The following is a 19,212-nucleotide window of genomic DNA, read 5'->3' as shown; positions in this document are numbered from 1 at the left end:
GCTGGGTGTGTGTGTCCATTTGTGTGGTAATTCCACGTTGTATTCAAGCCAGCTTCTCTTCAAATACACCATCCAAGCCGGAAGTGGTGAGTGAGTATTGCTGTCAGCAGTAAAAGCCTGAAGAATGCTACACAAGGGGGGTGGTAGCCTTTAACTATGGAATATGAGGAAGGGCTGGGGAGAGAGGTGAGTCGCAATATAATTTGGGGATTCATGTTGTACCCTTGCCCTGATTAAATGTATAAGTGGCGCGTGTTGTAGGACCACATGGACTTGGCACCACTTATACATTTATACTGGCTTTCTGCAGCTGGGAGCACTATAAGTCTGTAAAGGCTGGTGATTCAAACAATGGCTATTGACTTAAGTTCATTAGCTATATTGCCAGAACATTTGATGGGGTATTGAGAACTAGGACTGTCCCAAGGAAATTTGTCAAAATAATTTCCTTCACCTTAGGGACAAATGTAGGAAATGCCTTGAGGGAATAAATACCTCCCCAATTTTATGGAATGATAGATTGCAGAGCATAGGAGGAAGGGTTCAAACTAATGTCTATCAACCAGTTGAGAGGAATTTTACTTTCCCCAAATCTTAAATACTTTCCATTCCTCCTTCTCCAGCCTTCATTGGTAAGTGAAATTACAGACACAATTGCTTCCCCAGTGTTGGAGGAAGCTAAACCACAAGGAATTATTTTGCACCTTCATTACCCCAGCAACCACACTGCAAATGTGTCTCAACCTGTGCAGTATCTGCCCCTGATCAGGAAACCCTTAAAGCTAATAAAATATAACTGTCTGAGATTAAATATGCTAGCAAGGCTTGGGGTTTCTACTAAGAGACCAACACTGCCAAGAATACAGAGCCTGGGCCAAATTGTGCTTTTGTTATAGCAGTGTGCATTTAGAGCAGCTCTACGGAAGTCTGTGGTTTTATAGCAAAAGAACAGAATTTAACCCCTGGTGTCCAAAGCTTCTAGAAGTTGGCTGCATTCATTGCACATGTACTCAGAGCTTGAGTTCTGGCTTGAGCTTTATCAGAAGTAGTCATAATCTTATGTGCATCTTGTCACAAAAAGCATCATTCATTACAATACCAAAATTACATTTGCACCAAAAGGCCAGCTCATAACCTGTTGCTTATTAAAACAAATTTAGTAATGTTGCAAAACCTTTAGAAGAACATGGAAGTAAAGCAAGTCTACTCAACCCCCTTACTGTGCTATAAGACTGTCAGTGCTTTACCTCACCAGGAAGAGAAGGTAGAATAAAGCTCCCAACAGCCATTTATCAGACAACTTTCCTAATGGTTTATTTTCAAACTTCTAATACTAAGTACTAACCATGCAAAGCCTTCCATCTCCTGCCAGCTAGAAAGCTATAGAGAGCTAGGCACCCATTTATCACTACTGTAGAGACCTTTCCAAAGATCTTTCTGAGCTTGCCTTCTTTATTGCCCCAGTCCCACATACAAGGGGCAGGGAGCCTTATAGCTGACTTTCTCTAAGTCATATGTTCATTTCTAGTTATTTGCTTTTGATTGAAACACATGTAGCAAAACTCAGTGATCTGTTACAATGCAATTCTGTCCATAGGCTCAATTTATAGGAGTCCCTATGTCATGGGTTTCACTGGATGTCTCCAGTGTTGGGCCATTTTTACCTCAAAACAGACCTGGGACATGTCCTCAACACTGGGATTGCAATCCAGGGTATATTTTATCCAGCATTCATATTGATTATAAAAATCAACTGTTAACAACCAAAATCAACCAACTTTGTCCTAAAGTCTTTTCTTTAAATGATTTGGGCTGCTGGTCGATATGCAGATGACACGCAGCTTTATGTCTCATTTTCATCAGACCCAGATGCTCTGTTGTCTGTTCATTTCCAGTGCCAAGCTGGGATCAGGTCTTGGATGAGACTCCGCTGTCTGAGGTTTAACCCAGAAAAGACAGAACTGTAACTTCTGAGTTGAGTGAAGCCTTCTGAGTGTATAGTAAGGGTGTGTCTTAACCTCAGTATTGCATCAAATTTCCCCCTCAGTTTCCAAGAAATTAATAAATATGTCCTAGATACATGAGACTGGTGAGAATAGGTGGTTTCTTTATATCTGCTTGAAATGATTTCTCTTAAAGCCACTTCTGGCCACTACCATTCATGAAGTTATGAGTCCTCCAACACGGAGTCCTCCCTGAAGAACACTAGAAGCCTAAAGCTGGCATGGGACTGAGTCTGCCTCCCTGTGAAGAGGTATTAACCCCCAAAAATGGTGTTCCATCCTTTCGCTAGTAACTGCACTGATTTCCTGTGCACTTCAAGGTGCTATTCAGTTGTAGGCTTTGGTTCAGTATGGCCTAAAGATTTTGGGTCTTGGCCATTTGAGGAAAGCCTCTCTCAATTGATTCACAATTAGGGCAGATAAGACTAATTTTAAGAGATGTTCAAAAGCAGTTTCTGGACCATGCAGGACCTGCGGCAGGCTGTACTCAGTGGATGAGCCCTGGCTTGCTTCCCACCAAATTCAAGAAAGCCCAAATCTGCTGACCTCTGGGGCAACATGCGATGCCTAGCTCTTTTCTTTCAAGTTTTTGCTAAACACGGGATGGCACATGGGCATTTCAGGAGAAGCCAGAATTACTGGGTCATAGAAGAATAGGGGAGACTCTTCAGCTGCCACGTATCTGGAACATGCTTAGAGCTGGGGCACTGGATGAGGTCAGAAAGCAGCTCCATGGCAACTACTTGTCATCAATAAATCTTCCAATAACATCATGTCTGTGAGAAATAAACCCTTTAGCCTTTTATATAGGGCAGACCAGGTAACAAACCCAATCAATTAATTCCCCCAAATATGTGCTGAAACTTCCATCTTCTAAAATAGCTATCCCCTCCTAACAGGTGTCCTGAATTCTGGCCTAGTGCACTTTTTCACTTAGCCACACTACCACCTAGGGAACCTTTAACTGAAGAAGACTTAAAACTTCTTTACTAGCTCATTAATCACTGACACGTCTTCAAAACCCAACTGTGTTATAGAACACAGTCTCAGTTAGAAGGAACTGAGTCAACAGAAGCAGGGTTTTTTTGAGTGATAAATTTAGTGTGTCTTTCACTTGTGCCAAATTCCCTTGAAAATCTGTGGATTTAGGGTCAGTCTCAAAAATTCAGATGGGAGGCGTTTCCTTTTCCCATTCCAGGCAGCACTAATGTAGCAACCAGAGCACTACAGCCAAGTACCGCAGGAGAGAATAAAGAAAATGAAAAAGGACATTTTTAGTAAAGATTGTGTTTTAACGGTGCCCATAAAGTGGGCACTATTGTGCCTGTAAGCCATCTGGGAGCCCCAGAAGTGGACTCACATACTTGTGACTTCTACAAGTCACTGACTATAGACACACACACACATGCATATTGACAGCCCATGCATATTGACAGCCCAAATGTGATAGCTTCGAAAGCAGATTTCTGTGTATGAAAAATACTAGTCACCCAGACTCGGCATTCCTATTATACTGAGGTACCCTCTGTGCTATAGTAGTCATACTTTTTTGCGGAGTATAGCTACTTATTTTTAAACCCCAAGCATCTGCTCAGGAGAGCAGAGAGAATTGTGCCTCCTATAGCAGGAAAAGTTTTTACTTTGGGATTTTATGCCCCAAAAGTGGTCTCTAATTTTCTTTTAAAGAAAACAAAAGAATTAAATAGAGAAAGGGGGAAAAAAAAAATAACAACCTGCTATGAATGGGAAAAATTCAAGAGCTGGGACCAGCACCTGAGAAAAATAGTGAAATTTAGTCTCAGAGCCATTCTACGGTCTCAGAACTTCCCCATAAACAGGTTTTGATGTTTAAATCTTACCTCTGTTCCACCTGGGAGTCACAGTGGCATGAGCATCGTAATAGAATAGCAGCAATATTAAAGTCTTCCAATGCATCCTTTAATTTAGATATCTCTTTTTATATGTTATTTGTTTCCTTCCTCCCTTTCTTCAGGAACAGGCAAGTGCTTTCTTCTCTTCCCTTCCCCCACAGAAGAAGAACCTACCGGCTCTCCTGAGGGCAATTGAAGTCAGTGGAGCAAGCACCTCTCTTAAACCAACTCTCTTTGGGATAAGGGAATTCACTTTTACAGGCAGACTTTGTTTTTATCCACATCTGGAATGACTCATGGTGCATGTGAGTTTGCTGGCAGCTATGGGAATAAATATCATTAAATTTTTGTATTTCAGTTTCAGTTCTTAGATGGGGCAGTTGGAATTTATTTTGCCCAGTAAATACTATTTCAGCAATTTACATTAAAAAACTGTTATTCAAATGTTTGATCTATATATTTTTCCTCTGCTGTGTGCATGAGGGTATACAAAAGCGTGTAGGTTAAGAGCCAGCTGCTGAGGGGTGTGTTGTAGTTATTGGATACATGAAACAGGGAGTTGGACATACATGCAGAAGGAACATTTTGCCTCTATGATTCACCATCGTCACTCATTTATTAGGAACACTAAAATATTTAAACTGTAGCTATCTGGGACAAGGGTAATTTAAAGGGAACCCAGGGTTAGAAAAGCAGTACTTTGTACATATCATGATACAGGACAGGGTGGGGTGAGAAGACCGTATGATGCCTGGAGCAAGAAATGGGGCAGACAATACATCAGTTTGCTTCTCAGAGTTCTGCTTGGTGCCTAGAAATATAACAGAGAGAGACTCTTGCTCTAATTCTCTCACACACCAATGTAAGCTAAGAGCAACTGCTTTGAAGTCAGTGAAGTAGCAGGTGTAAAAGATTACTAAACTGGAGAATATTCAAACCTAGATTATCCAAATAGCAACATTCTGGGGAAGGGCAAGAAATGGAATAGCAAAGGGCTCTTTAGATCAGGACCGGTGGACACTGGCTAATGAGTGGAGGAAACCTGAGCCTGTCTACCTCCTTCCCCAGATTTAGTAAATGAAACAATTTCTTCCGTTTCTTGAGAACCACATTCAAACCAAACCCACTCCTTGTAAAGGAAACGGGTGCAAGCAACAACAGGGAAAACGTTGCTTCCCATCCCTTTACACTCAGATTCCTCCGGGTGTATTTACCCCCACAGAAATAGTGTGCAAATGCGAGGGACTAATTTGCATGGCTAGAAGATGGAAGAATGGGTAATTAAAGCAGAAGGTGTCCAACTTGAACTCATGCACTCCTACACTCTCTTATTATTTGCTTCCCTTGTCACGAGTGGCTTCCTCTGGCCTCTACCTGTATGAGGGGAGCAACTTGGATGTAGGTCCTGATTCATTCTTGCGTTCCTGCAGCTTCCTATCAGCATATTGCCACTGACATCAACAGAGCCACACTGGCATAAAATCAGAATACTGTGGTAGTGGATCTGGTTCTTAGTGGGCCCAATTCAGAAATGATGCACTGGGGACTGCATGGGTTAGTTACACTGTTGTAAAAGCCTGAACCCCTCTCTACTGTGAAGACATTTTCAGTGGTATAACTGTAATGTAGATGCATTGTGCCAGCACATGAAGAATGGCATTTACATAAGTACATCTTCATTTACTACTAAGGTGGGTTGGCATAAACTCTTTTCTGGGATAACAATCTACGTAATGCTGGTGAAGTGCCTGCATCCATTTAATTGTAATAATTCAAATTAAATTAATGTAGCTATATTGGCATGATGTACCTTAAGGTCAGGAGGGCTTGAATACTGTCTAGTAGCTTATCATTTGCCTGAGTCCCTTGGGACCTGCTTTGCAGGTTCACAAGCTCTCCCCACCTGCAAAATTAAGTTTCTCAGTGTTCATCCTCCATGTCCGGGAGCCCCATCCCCCCACTCCCTCACCCAAGTGCACTATCACCTTGGGACTGGTTTCTATTTTAGGACTGTGAGTGATGCATTCCTGCATGTGTTAATGAGGGAAATATAGCCATAATTATAATGTGCCAGCCTGAAGAAGGAACCATTTCCCTGCTATGTACAAATGTGTAAATGGCCCCAAACACTGATCTCTCTGCATAAGATTAGTTTTGGCTATAGTGTATCATATATATGTATAATGTCATTTCTGTTAAGGAGCCTCAAGGTAGACAGGAGCTAAGATTGTGAAAACATGCATAATCATATTTTCTGTGAATTTGAATGACTACACTGGATATGTTCCTCCATTTCAGCCCAAGGCAAAACAAAGCTTACGCAGCTGATGCTGGGGGCCTTGAATAACTGTAGCATCAAGGATGCCTGAAACTGGAAAAACACCCAGTATTCACAAAGGTCACAAGCCTCAGAATTCCACAAAGAAGCTCAAGCAAGGAAGTTTTATGCTGGAGAAGTCAGTTTGATCCTAGTCCCTGATGAAGAAATATCTCATTACAGGAGCTCTTGACGGGAAAGTCTTTGATACAGAGAGAGTGAAAGCTGGCTTCATTACAATTTTTAAACTGTGCAACCTCCTAATGAGAACATCATTATACCAGTATGAAGGTGATTATCGTTGTATAGCTTATTGTTCTAGATTTAGGCCCGTAAACTTGCTAAAGACAGAGAATTTATTCCTATGAGCTGGTCAACTGTTAGAGCTGAGAGTCATCCAATTTTCCTGGCATCTGTGAAACATTTCAGACCCAGGGGTGGAATGACAAGCGTCTAGGTCTGGCAGGTGGTGTGAATGTAAAGGAAAATGGAGACTACCAAATGTATTACTAGAGTGAAAGGAAAAAATGTTTCATTTGGGATGAATGTTCCTGTCTGCTGTCAGTTATTACCATAGAGGAGATCCCCTCTGCTGAAAAAAGGTAGTTAGCAGGAGGTAGGTTAGAGTATAACTTTAGGGCATCTTTATGCTCTGGGAGGTGTGTGTGTGGTGGTGGGGGCTCTTTAATTACAATGGCTCCAAGGGCCACTGACATCTCTTACATTTAGTGTGTGGTGCTTCAAAGTGGTGGCAGGGGCACTTAACTGAAGCTCATTGAATGAGTTTCAACAAAAGTTTGCTCCAACACAGTGTAATTACAGCACATCAGAGCAACATCCCTGCATTTAAGGCACCCTTGAGGACTAGCTGTTCAGAATGGTAGGAGCTTTCATACACAACAATCTAATGCATCAGATGATTGTATTGGATTAAATAGATTGTTGTTTATGTAAACTCATGCCTCTCTGAACCAGTTAGTCTGTAAGGTGCATCCTTCCCTACCTTGTGCCTCTCCTGAACAGCTTATACTGTAAAAAAATAAGATAGGCAGGCATGGAATGGGATGCAGAGGTAAAGTCACTTGCCCAAGGTCAGTAGGTTCCAGAGTAAAGCAGGTCAAAGTTTTCCTTTAAAATAAAGTTTTATTGGAATTTGCCAGTTCTTTCCCCCTCAGATGTTGTATCTTGGGTTCGATGAATTTGTGATGAGTTTAACTCAGGATACTGATGCTTTCTGAGTCTGCCCAGGAGTCAGAAACCCTGAAGGGCATCCTTCTGCTTCTTTGTGAAACCAATATACTGTTAGCATCAAGACCAATAGGAGCCTCAATGCCATGATGAACAATGAAGTACAGTTCACAGGAAATTTGTTTAAAAAAAAAAGTTCTGTCCAATTTTCACTAAAGCTACTGTTAAAAAAATGAAATTTTCTGTGAAATGGAAACCCTGTTTTTCATCCATCTATACTCCCCAACCCAGTACCTTGTTCAGGAGGCAATTCTACACCCCTTGTGCCAGCACTCTAATGCTGTCTCAATGCAGATAACAATCATTACAAAAACATGCCTCAATGTACTTCTGTGGGGGCAGGTGGGTCTCATCCCCTTTGTACTAATGTATAAAACAAGGGACAGAGAGGTTAACTGGCCTCACAATAAATCAACGGTAAGGCTGAAAGTGCAGCCCAACCCTTTACTTCCCTGACTTAGACTAGAGACCATTAGGTTTCTCTACATGTGCCCTGGGGTGGTCGGGAGGGCTCTTTAATTAATGTGGCTCAAAGCCATTCTAATGAAAGCACCCACAGTGACTTTTGTATTCAGCATCCCACACTTCAAAATGACAATGGTGGTGCTTTAACTTTAAAGCACCCCTGCCACCATTTTGAAGTGCAGGGACGCAGGGAAAAGCAAACGAAAACACAGCTTCATTTTTTAAATAACTGTTCACAGACTTGAAGAAAAAAACATTCTTTCAAAGAAGATTACTGCAGTTCAATGTCATTAGGGGTAGTGACTCTTGTAAAGGCTCTCAGATACTCCCACTGAAGTTTAGAGTTGCTTGCAATAACAATTTATTTGATGGCTAAATCTCTTATAGCATCACAAGAACTTCTGGGAAACCTCTAAGCTATGTCCCTGGATTAACCTTACATTTTAGTAATCTGGGAAAAAGATACATTAACTCTAGCAATAGTAAGGGCTAGATACACAAGGTGGACTTAGATGCCATAACAGGGGGCACACTCGGGACCCAATCTCATCCCGGCTCAATCACCTGTTTCTATAGGCAACTGCCTGCCTGCTCTCCTGCCATGCCTTGATGATATATAATTATGTTGTAAGTAGGCAGGAGGTTGTCCATTCTTGCCCTGATGCCAAGGAGTGCTATCTGTAGCTCCATTCCTCCCCTACACTGCAGCCCAAGCCTCGCAGATGGCATCCACAGGTCTTAAATACTGGGGCCCAGAATCCTTCAGTCCAAACCCCAACTGGATCCCTCCAATCAGGCAGCCCACTCCACCTTCATTCTGAACTCCCCCCTCTCAGGTGTGATCCCCCTTGGCCTCACCTCCAAGGCCAGTTGGAAACCCCAGGCCCTTAGCTCTGGGCATCCCTCATGGTGGGCCCTTGGCCCTTTTGACCCTTCCTGTCCTGGCCCCAGCATTGAGCAGTTGCGGGTGTTTCAAGTCAGGCCTCTGAGCCTCTAGCCCATTCTCTACCCTGGGTCCACCTTCTTGGCCCTACTATTGGGTAACCCACCCAGTTGTGGGAGCTGGGGTTATTAAAACACCCCAACCCATCTTTCACCAGGGAGGTAACTGGCCTGGTATTTTCAGGGGACTCCCACACCACAGGGAGCCCCACCAGGCCACCCACTCCCAGCAGGCAATACTGAGCAGATTGGTGCCTATCTTGCAGAGAATACAAACATTCACCATTCATCCAATAGCCTGGCACTGTGAATAATAAGCTGCAGTGTTGGAAACCCTGGTTAAAATTTGTCCTCTGTTGGAGGGGACATGAACCCCCATCTAAGAGCAGTGCCCTAATCATAGGGTATTTTGTGGTGGAGTCTTTCCTGATTAAATATTCATGGGGAAGAAGAGAGACAGAGTGACTCTCTAGACCAGTGGTTAGGCCATCACATAGAACAGGTGGAGATTTGGGTTTCATTCCTTACTTTATACAATGTGACACAACTTCAGCTAGAGAAATTGGAATAGCACCATGCCAGAACACCCTATAGCCTCCTGATTAGGCCACTTACCTGTTACACAGATCAAAAAGCATTCTAGTTCCCTCAGGCAGAGGAGGATTCATTCTTTGGTCTGCCACACCCATGTGGGTGCTTTAGCCACGGGGCTGTTAATAAAATGAGGGATGGTCACCCTCTCTAGTGTCCTTTAGTTTAGGGCTGACCTCTTTTGAGCACCTTACTCCAGGAGAAGACTCTCAACTGTGAGTCCTGAGCAGGGAGTGAAGCAACCTCAAGTGAAGTATCTCACTGAGAGGAGCAGGTCTTAAAACTCACCTCTTTCCTCTTTTAGGTAGCATTTCCTCTTTTAGGTAGCTTAGATGGCTCCCTGCTCTGCATGACTGGCTTTTATGAACTGGCTTCATAGGCACCTACCTCTCTACTGGCATTCTATAGGGATTCTGGGTGCCAGGCTTGGGGTGATAAAGTCTACTAGACAGCAGGACACCTAAAAAGTAAGCATTACAATGCTGAACCTAAGTCTCTTGTGAATTTAGTCCTAATAACCTCCTATATCAGAGAAGGGGAGGCATATTACCACCCTAGTATAACTCAGTGGTTAGCACATGGCACTTTGTAAGAGCTAGGCATTAGTGGGTTTCATTTTCTGGTCCCAGGCAAAGGAAGATAGAAATTTGCTATAGCTCTTAGAAAAAAACTCTTAAGGTGAAGAAATTTACAGTTCTTTTTCTTTATATATGTATCACAAAACACTTTCAGTTTTGGTCATGATCCTTTTGGACCCATTTGTTTTAAAGAAATATTCAAAGTTGCTATTTATTTAGCTGTACTCATACACTTTAGGAACTTTCTCTATACTAGTTCATGTTCTTTTTGTTATAATTAGAAGCAGTTCAGAAATAGGAATTTCCTGTTAGAACAATTCATCAGAGAAGAGATGAGACTTAATTATTGGATGGACATTCTGTCCATATGCAAATCAGCTTGAGAAAACCTTTGCAGATTTTTAAGACACCTCATTGAGAGAGTGAAGGGATGCCAAGGCAGTACATAATGATGAATAGATATCAAACCTCCTTCTTTGTATGAGTAAATAGTATATAAAACATGTTACAGTGGTAGATATGGGTTGAGAGGATAATAGGTTCACACGTTTTGACATTTGACACTAATCTGTAAACCTATTAGAATAAATACTTATTTGAGTAAGATGAACAGCAAGCAGAGAGCTGTGGCTCCAGGATAAGCAGCTCTGTTTTGGAACTGCATTGAAGATATTTTTCTCTGTGCTAGTGGCTTAGGGTGGCTGATTGCTACTAGAGTATTTACCTAGTGCCTGGTGTGTTTGGGGATTTTTCCTCCCCAGTGGTGTATGATTGCCTTTCCCTCCTTCCTTCCTTCCTGACTGAGCCTGCTCTGAGTGGGGGTGGTTTAGCTAATTGAGGGGTGGACTTAGGCATGAATGCCACATGCCCCTGAAGGCTGGGGGGGACACAGTGACTGCCCAGAGGTGGTGGTGGTGGCAGTGGGGGCATAGTGGTGACAAGCGGGGAGCTCCTGCAGGCAGCCACAGCAGTGTCAGTGGTGGGGGTGGGGGCAGTGGTGACTGCCCACAGGCGCCACCAGCAGCATTGGCAGTGCTTCTTTCAGGGGGTGCACTGCCAATGTCAGGGCCCCAAGGACAGGGGCTATAGGACTACCATACCAAGAAGGAAGAAAAGAGCAGTGGTGGTTGGTGACTCCCTTCTGTGGTATGGGAGACAGAGGCACCAATTTGTCATCCAGATTTGGGGTCATAGGTGGTGTGCCATCTGCCTGGAGCCCCAAATTCAGGATGTCATTCATTCATCTTTGGAAACCACTATTCCTTCCTACTTGTCCATATGGGTATCAACACTACTGCCAGGAATGACAATGACCAGATCAGAGGTGACTATGAGACTCCTGGTAGAAGGATTAAGGAGTTTGGAGCACAAGTGGTGTTCTCTTCAAGCCTTCCTATGGAAGGCAGAAGTCCAAGCAGAGAGTGGCATACTCTGGAAGTGAATGTATGGCTGAGACAGTGGTGTTGATGTTAAGGCTTTGGCTCCTTTGACGACAAATAGATGTTCTTGGGCAGAGGGCTATTATCAAGAGAATGGGTCTACCTGACGAGAGTGGGGAAGAGCATCTTTGGCACTGTCTGGCCAACCTAATAAAGAGGGCTTTAAACTAGATTCTGTAGGGGGTGGTGATCAAACCCCTCCAACAACAGAGCACACAGTCCAGAAGGGAAAGGACTCAAAGGACTCCACTGGGAAAGGGCCAGAGAGCTACAGGACTGCAACAAGTAACACAAAAGGGAAGCAAGGAGGTCAAAATGCAAAATACGTCTGATGCATGTACACAAATGTGAGAAATATGGAGAATAAACAAGATGACCTGGAAGCTGCTGCCTGTGAAATTAACTATATTCTGATTGGCACAACTGAGACCTGGTGGGACAGCTCTTATGACTGGAATGTGACATGTAGGGTTATGCTCTATTTTGGAAGGACAGGGTTCAGCAAAAAGGTGGTGTTGCTTTGCAGGTTAAAAACACATATAGCTGTTCCCTAGTTCAGGAGGAAGAAGATGGCAAAGCAGAATGCATTTGAGTGATGATGAAAGGTGAAAGATTGATATAATGGTGGGGATTTATTATATAATCAGGAAGATGAGGGGGATGAGGTACTCTTCAAGCAGCTGACAAATATATCCAAAAGTTATGAGATGGTACTGATGGGAGATTTCAGTTTTCCAGGCATCTGGTGGAAGAGCAGTGTAGCCAAACATAAAATGTCAAGCCAGTTCCTAACTTATGTGGAGGACAACTTTCTCTTCCAGGAAGTGGAGGATACTCTGTACTCTAAGGGATCATCTATTTTGGATCTTGTCCTGATCAACAGGAAAGAACTGCTGGAAGATGTGAAGATGGTGAGTAACCTTGGACGAAGCAATCATGATACAGTGGAATTCCAGATCCTTAGACAGGGAAAGCATGAGGTCAGCAAAATTAGGACACTAAATTGCAAAAAGACAAATTTCAAAAAAGAAGAATTAGCTCAAGGAACTAATAGACATGCCATCATAGAGGGACTGATGAGGGCAGCCATTTTGAAGCTGGGGCTGCCCATGTAAACAGGGCAGTTCTGCTGCTGGAAGCCAGGCAACAATACTGCCTGGCTGGAGGGCTGCTGGTATCATCTGGAGGTAAGGGCAGGAGCTGTAGGGGATGGTCAGGAGGCTCCTGGTCCTGGGTATGACCTAAAACTGCACCCTGCCGGAAGTGGGTGGCCTGGTGGGGCTCCCAGTGGAGCAGGAGCCCCCAGGAAATGCCAGGCTAGATACCACCCCAGTGAAAGGTGGGTTGGGGTGCCTTAATCCCTAGCCCCCACAACTGGGTGGGTTAGCCCTTGTTGGAGGGTCAGGAAGGTAGGCCCCTGAAGAGAGAGAAAAGGCCATAGACTCATACCTGTCTGAACTTCCCCTGACTGGTCAATGCTGGGGCTAGGACTGGAAGGGTCAAAGGGCCAGGGGCCCACCATGAGGGATGCCCAGAGCTGAGGGCCTGAGGTTCTGACTGGCCTGGAGGAGGGCCAGGCCCAGTGTAGCCAAAGGTCCCAGGGGCACCACACCTGAAGGGGAAGCAGTTCAGGGAGCTATGTTGTCTGGTATGAAGGTGGAATAGACCACCTGAGGAGAGGAATCCAGGCGGGGTTCAATTAGGAGGATTCTAGGGCCCAGTGATGATGATAACATCAAGAGGTCATCTGTGAGGCTTGGGCTGTAGTGTAGGGGAGGAATGGAGCTGCAGATAGTGCCCCCTGGCATTGGGCCAGGAAATGGGCAGCCTCCCACTTAATTACATCATTTAACTAATTAACAACAAGGTGTGGCGGGCGAGAAGGCGGGCAGTTAGCCCACAAACAGGTGGGCGGGCCACAGTGAAATCGGCCTCGAGAAGGCCCCCTGTTACAGTACCAAAGGACTGGAGAAGAGCCAATGCAGCGCCCCTCTTTATAAAAGGCAAGAAGGAAGACCCAGGGAACTATAGACTGGGTAGCTTCACCTTAATTCCTGGAAAGTTCTTGGAGCATATCCTAAGTAAGGGCATTTGCAAGCATCTGGAGGAAGAAAGGCTAATCGCAAGCAGCCAGCATGTATTTATGAAAACAAATTGTGTCAAACAAACCCGATCTCCTTCTTTGACAAAAGAACTACTTGGATGGATGAAGGGAATTCTGTGGATATAATGTATCTGTACTTCAGCAAGGCTTTTGAAAAGGTCCTGCATGACCTTCTCATAAACAAATTGGAGAAATCTGGGCTGGATAAAATTACTACAAGGTGGATGGATAACTGGCTCAATAGCCATAAGCAAAGGGTAATTATTAACAAGTCCACGTCAGAATGGCAGGATGTTTAAAGTGCAGTCCCGCAGGAGTCTATCTTCAACCCAGTGCTATTCAATGTGTTCATTTACAATTTGGATGCTGTGAGAAGCTTCAGTAGCCGATTCAATTTGGAGGAGATTCAGCCTGATTTGGCAGCCAAATTTCTAAATCCGAATCCAATCAGGGGACATATTAAAAGCTTCAGATTGAATCGGAAGCCTCTGAATTGATTCAGAAAAGATTTGGCGCTGATTCAGAGATTTGGCCATAGACTAAACAGGCAGCAGTCCTCAACCTTGCTGGACACAGCTGCCTCCAGCTGGTAAGTCTGTTGTGGTGGGTGAGAGTGGGGAGGGAAGGAGTGTAGGGCAGGGAGCAGATCAAAGCCCCCACAGTGAGGGAGGGATTGTGGCTGGGGTTGGAACAAGCTGCCCAACTGGGGAGGGAGATGCATGGGACTTAAGGGGGGCTCCTGCCACTGCATACCACTGGTCTGGGAGCTGCTCTTCTGGTGGCTCTTCCGGTGGCTCTCGCCACTGGTCCGGGAGGGCATGGGAGTGGGCATGTGCCCCCAGATCTGCATGTGGTGGGCTGGGCTGCACTCCAGGGGGCTAGCCCCAACCGCCCACCACCTCCCCCTACCCTGGAGCATGTGTATAAGTGCTGAGTGACATCTTGATGTCCCTTCCACCCCTACTTCTCTATGACTTCTATGAGGGGTGAACATGAAGGTAGAGTAGCAGGAGTTGTTTAGTGTGGCAAGTGATTGGTGAGGAAGAGAGGAAATGTAACTCCTCTCTGTTCCCCACCATCCTGTGATATGTATACAATTATGACTATGCTGCTATTTGCAGCTATCCTAATTTACATCAGCTTGAGAGGATATAACCCTTGGTGTATCATGCAGCATTACCTTTGTTTGGTAAATTTGAGGTTTTGAAAAATTCAAAAATTGGATCTACTTCTTCCCTGTTGGCACACTACAGAAAATCCAGTGACTTGAAGCCAAGGTAAACACCAAGACTGTGACTTGTAGTTAAGAGAAAAGGCTGTTGGCAGTGCTACTGTGGGATGAAATCTGACATGAAATAGACAAGGACTCTGTGCCACAGATTGCTGCTAAAATCATAAAGCAAGTTCAGTTATTCAGAGAATTTCCTGCCTTTTAGCCCATCAAGTCAATAACTTGAGCAGTGAACACTCCCAGGAGAGAGACTTATGATTAATTCCTCAGAAGAACACCGAACAGTCTCTTCAGTAAATACCACCACAAAATGTTAAATCCAAAACCAAAGAAAACAGGCCTTGATAATACAAAAGCAGACTAACTGGTGCCATTTCTGGAGCAGAGAGAAGCCCTGAATGACAAATACGGACTCTTTCCCAGAAATCACTGGACGGCAACTTTATTTATGATTTTTTTTTGCTGAAATACAGTACCAGATTCATTATAGCTTGTTCAAATAGTGGAAGGTACACCTGGCAAGAAAGGAAAGGAAACAATAGTTAGCTAGCTTGAAGCTGTTCTATTAGGAACATATTATTGCCAGATAACCTCAAAGAATAGCAGCAGTGGAGCGGGATGGGGCGTAACTAGGTGAAGGGTCTGTCAAAGAGGAGTTAATCATATGTCCATCTCCCATTTGTGTTCATTGCTGTGGTTATTGGCTTTGCAAGGGACAGGCAAGCATTATACAGTGAGGGGGGCAAAATGATGTTGGATTATGAAGGGAGGACAATTAGGGTGGGGTAATGAAGTGAAGGCAGGATCAAAGCTAGCTGGGGCTGGATTATATAAATAAAGGATGACACCAATTTAGAGAAGGGACAGACATACTGCCCTGTAATAGCTCACATGCCATATTTACTTAAATCCAGGATGACTTTTTTCCCATTCAATGTGAGGAAAAAAGCCCCTTGTCTTAGATTCACACAAAAGGTGAAGGAGATGGGGGCAGGTGGTTGCAGCAGCTCCAACTTGAGCCCTGACCCAAGCTCAGGGTCAGAATGGGAGCCACAGCTGCTGCCCCCATCACCACCTGCCAATGCAGCTTCTATCCCCTCATCTCTGTTTTCCCCACTGCAGCTGTGAGGGGTATAAATTTAAGACAATCCTCAGATAATTATTTTCTATACATGGAAAATGATAACAAATTATAGATTTTCCATGCATGGAATCTAATTATTAGGGGGTTGTCTTAAATTTAAGTTGCTTGGATTCACACTATGCTCGTTAAGGGAAGAGTTAATAGGTTGTTTGCTTTTAGCAAATGCCTATGCCAAGAGGCATGTGACTTGCCAAGACCTAAAACAAAGTAATTTATATCAGTACAGTTTTGCTGCTAGTTCTTTCAGGGATAGCTCTCTACGAGATTGGCTGGGGTTTGCATTATCTGTCTACCACCTTTTTTAAGCTGATATAATGATGATTACATTTACATCAACGAGGCTGTCTGTACTTTCAAATAAATCAGAAGCACAAAATGAAACCTGGATCTGAGTCTAGAACTCCCAGCTTCTGGGAGAAACATAGCCATTTTCCTCTGTTTAATCCCTATGCAATTAATAGATATGAACTCTGATTCTCCCTCTCACTTACAGCTCTCTTAAACTAGCAAAGTTGAGGGATTTTAATTGCTTTCAGTAAGAAAAAGGAAAATCGGGCCCCACCAACTTCACAGTGAAATGTAAAGAATGGGGTCCAATTTATGGCAGAAAGAAAAAGGGGATCCTGACGGCAGATTATTTCTCTGATGTCTGGGCAGGTGAATGCTTACACACCTGCTAAGGGAGTGAAGATTAAAGGAACTAGAAAGGAAAATTAGGAAAAATGAAATTAAATGATGTATTGCTCCAAAACAGAATTTGGGGCATATTTAGGACAAAAACAGTGCAGTCTTTGAAGAAACTGAATTCCCTTTGAGATTATTTTGGTAACTTCCTAGTCCCCTAAAGATATCCCAAAATGTATGAGGATGGTTTTCAATTTGCTGTATAGCGATATTTTTTAGCAAAGGTCCTGAACATGGATTTGGAAGACCTGGTTTATGTGCTGCAACATGTTTCTTGTGCAACTTTAGGTAAAATATTTAATCTTCTCTGTCTGTCGTCCCCACATGGAAAATAATTCTTTTTCCTTTGTTCTTCATTTACTACTCTACAGCCTAACGTGAGGTACCTAAGACCCCAAAAGGGACAGGTCTAAAGATTCGCCTATTATTTCTACTACTGCAACTACTTAGACTTTGGCTGCAGAGCTCACAGTCTATCTCTTACTATATATTTTTACAGTGTTAAGCCTAATGGAGCCTGGATCTCAGCTGAAGCCCCAGGTCCTCAATGCAGCTACTGCTGTTGGAATAATCTATCACAGTAGTCCCAAGCCTCTGGTTTCAATAAATCAGAAGATCTCAAGAGCCAAAAATGGAGTTTTATTTTTTAAAATAGGCTACATTCTAATTAAGTAGAAATGTTCAACAAGTTACCCTGCTCGCTAGCGTTGGGGTGTGAAAAAGGGGTTATCATGCTTTCAGAGTTAAAACAGGACATCAATCTCACCAGAGACAGGCTGGCAAGTGTTTGGGGAAAGCAGAAAGGACTGACAGCAGGTGCTGACTCCTTTCCTCTGTGTCTTCCTCAGCAGCCTTTGTGAGATTGCAACATGATGACAATCATTAGAGCCAAGTCACATACTTTTACTGACAGCAAGAAACAAAAGACACTGCAGTGCCAGCAATGGAAAGGAGGTCAGCACCAATTAAATATCTCAGACTGAGCAGGCTAAACTATAATTTAATGCTCTGCACACGTGAAGTGTAAAGTGACAGTTCAAGGCAATCGATACTTTCCCCCAAGGCATACCAACAAAAATGAAACAGAGCAACTCCCAGCCTTGGGCTGCATTACTGATTCCGTGATGGTCTGTCTCAGATTTTTCAAGCTAAATTTATTTTTATGGTGAAGATCTGCTCAATGCAGCACACTAGAATACAGACAAACAAGATTGTCTGTATGTTAGGTTTGTGCTCCTGGTATTCTTGGTCTGGTACAGTGCAGAGCAGCCCTAGAACTTCTCTAAGTCGAGCCTTTAAGAGATCACCTCGCTGCTAGAGTGTTGCATCTTCTACAGGGTCATGGTACCTTCCTTTGCACATGCTTCTAGAATGCCCTTTTCCTCTAATAAAAATGTGGTAGGTTGAGATATTTGGCAGCTCCACACACTTTCATGCTCAGTGTGTTCTAAAGTGAGGAAACAGATCACTCCAGATGGTTCTTTAGCTGGCTAAATTCATCACTCCTCACTGATAGCCTCTTTGTGATGACTGACTATCCCAAAAAGCCATGACTTTGTGAGGAAACTAGCTCAGAATGTTTCAGGAGCAATTTTCAACACTGAAAAATCTCATAAAAATCTAAATCTGTTGATGAATAAATGTTCAGATCAAATACAGGGCTACATTCCTTTAAAAATTATTGAAACACATTGATAGGCTGAGTCTAGGTGAAAAAAAATCTCAAACTGAGAGATTTCCTAGTTAATGTGAGTTATAGTCACTTGCCCCCCACTCAAATGTGCCCCAGTACAATCACTATCATGGCAGAGAGTTAGGTATCTAGGTTGTAGCCGTACTGGTTTAGAGGCAAAATGAATCAAAATAAAATATGAATTTTCATTTTGACCTAGGAGAACTTTTACAATCTCTGTTCTCCCCTGTGCCTGATGAAGGGGGAGTGGTTCCAAAAGCTTGGAAATAAATAAAATAATTTGTTTGCAAATATCTAGTTGATCAAATAAAAGATACCACCTCTTCCCCAAATTTTGATTCCTTTAGCATGGCAGAAGCATTTTAGAGGCAGAGAGCCCTAAGTTTTCCAGCTCAAGTCCTAAAGAAGGATAAATAAATCATTCCCCTCAGGGGACATTCAGAGTTTTATGCAATAGCACTGTGTGTATGCATGATCCTTTCAAGACCTGGCTGATAATTTTGTGGCTAGCACCTAAAGTGCCCAATTTAGTAGCAGAAGCATCTCATTGGCCAGCTGAGCCTTCTGGATGGTGCAAGTGTACAATGTACTGAAGGCAATACAAGTCACCTTTCACATTATTGAAATGGGTGTGGGCTGATTTCTTCTTGACCCAAATTTCCTCTCTGCCCCTCTCTGCTTGGCACAAGAGCTTAAAAGCAGATGTAATAGAAAAAATAGCAAAACTCCACCTTTGCTTTCCTGTGTGTGTGTGTGTATAGAATAGTACTTATAGTAACACCCTTAGCAGCAATGAAAGAAGTCTTTAGTATGTGGAAAGTGTGGTAGAATGGAACATCTTGCACTATTGATGCTGTTCCCTTTCTGCAGCTTGCATGCTCTCTTGCTGTTCCCTTCAGTGC

General features: G+C 43.4%; 1 protein-coding gene across 1 annotated transcript in view; it reads right to left on the bottom strand.

The window, feature by feature from the left end:
* The window catches only part of FAM180A (family with sequence similarity 180 member A), a 32,273-nt gene extending 28,176 nt beyond the window's left edge, over positions 1-4,097 (bottom strand). The window contains exon 1 of the mRNA XM_090041100.1: positions 3,863-4,097. Coding sequence (XP_089897226.1) covers positions 3,863-3,938 — 76 coding nt within the window. The 5' untranslated portion in view covers positions 3,939-4,097. The remainder of the gene's footprint in view (positions 1-3,862) is intronic.
* Positions 4,098-19,212: the final 15,115 nt, after the last annotated feature.

This window comes from Crocodylus siamensis, chromosome 4 (genome assembly GCF_052110815.1).
Source record: "Crocodylus siamensis isolate JL-2025a chromosome 4, ASM5211081v1, whole genome shotgun sequence".
Taxonomy (NCBI): Eukaryota; Metazoa; Chordata; order Crocodylia; family Crocodylidae; genus Crocodylus; species Crocodylus siamensis.
The sequence above is the reverse complement of the archived record's forward strand: the minus strand, read 5'-3'. Positions and strand labels throughout refer to the sequence as shown.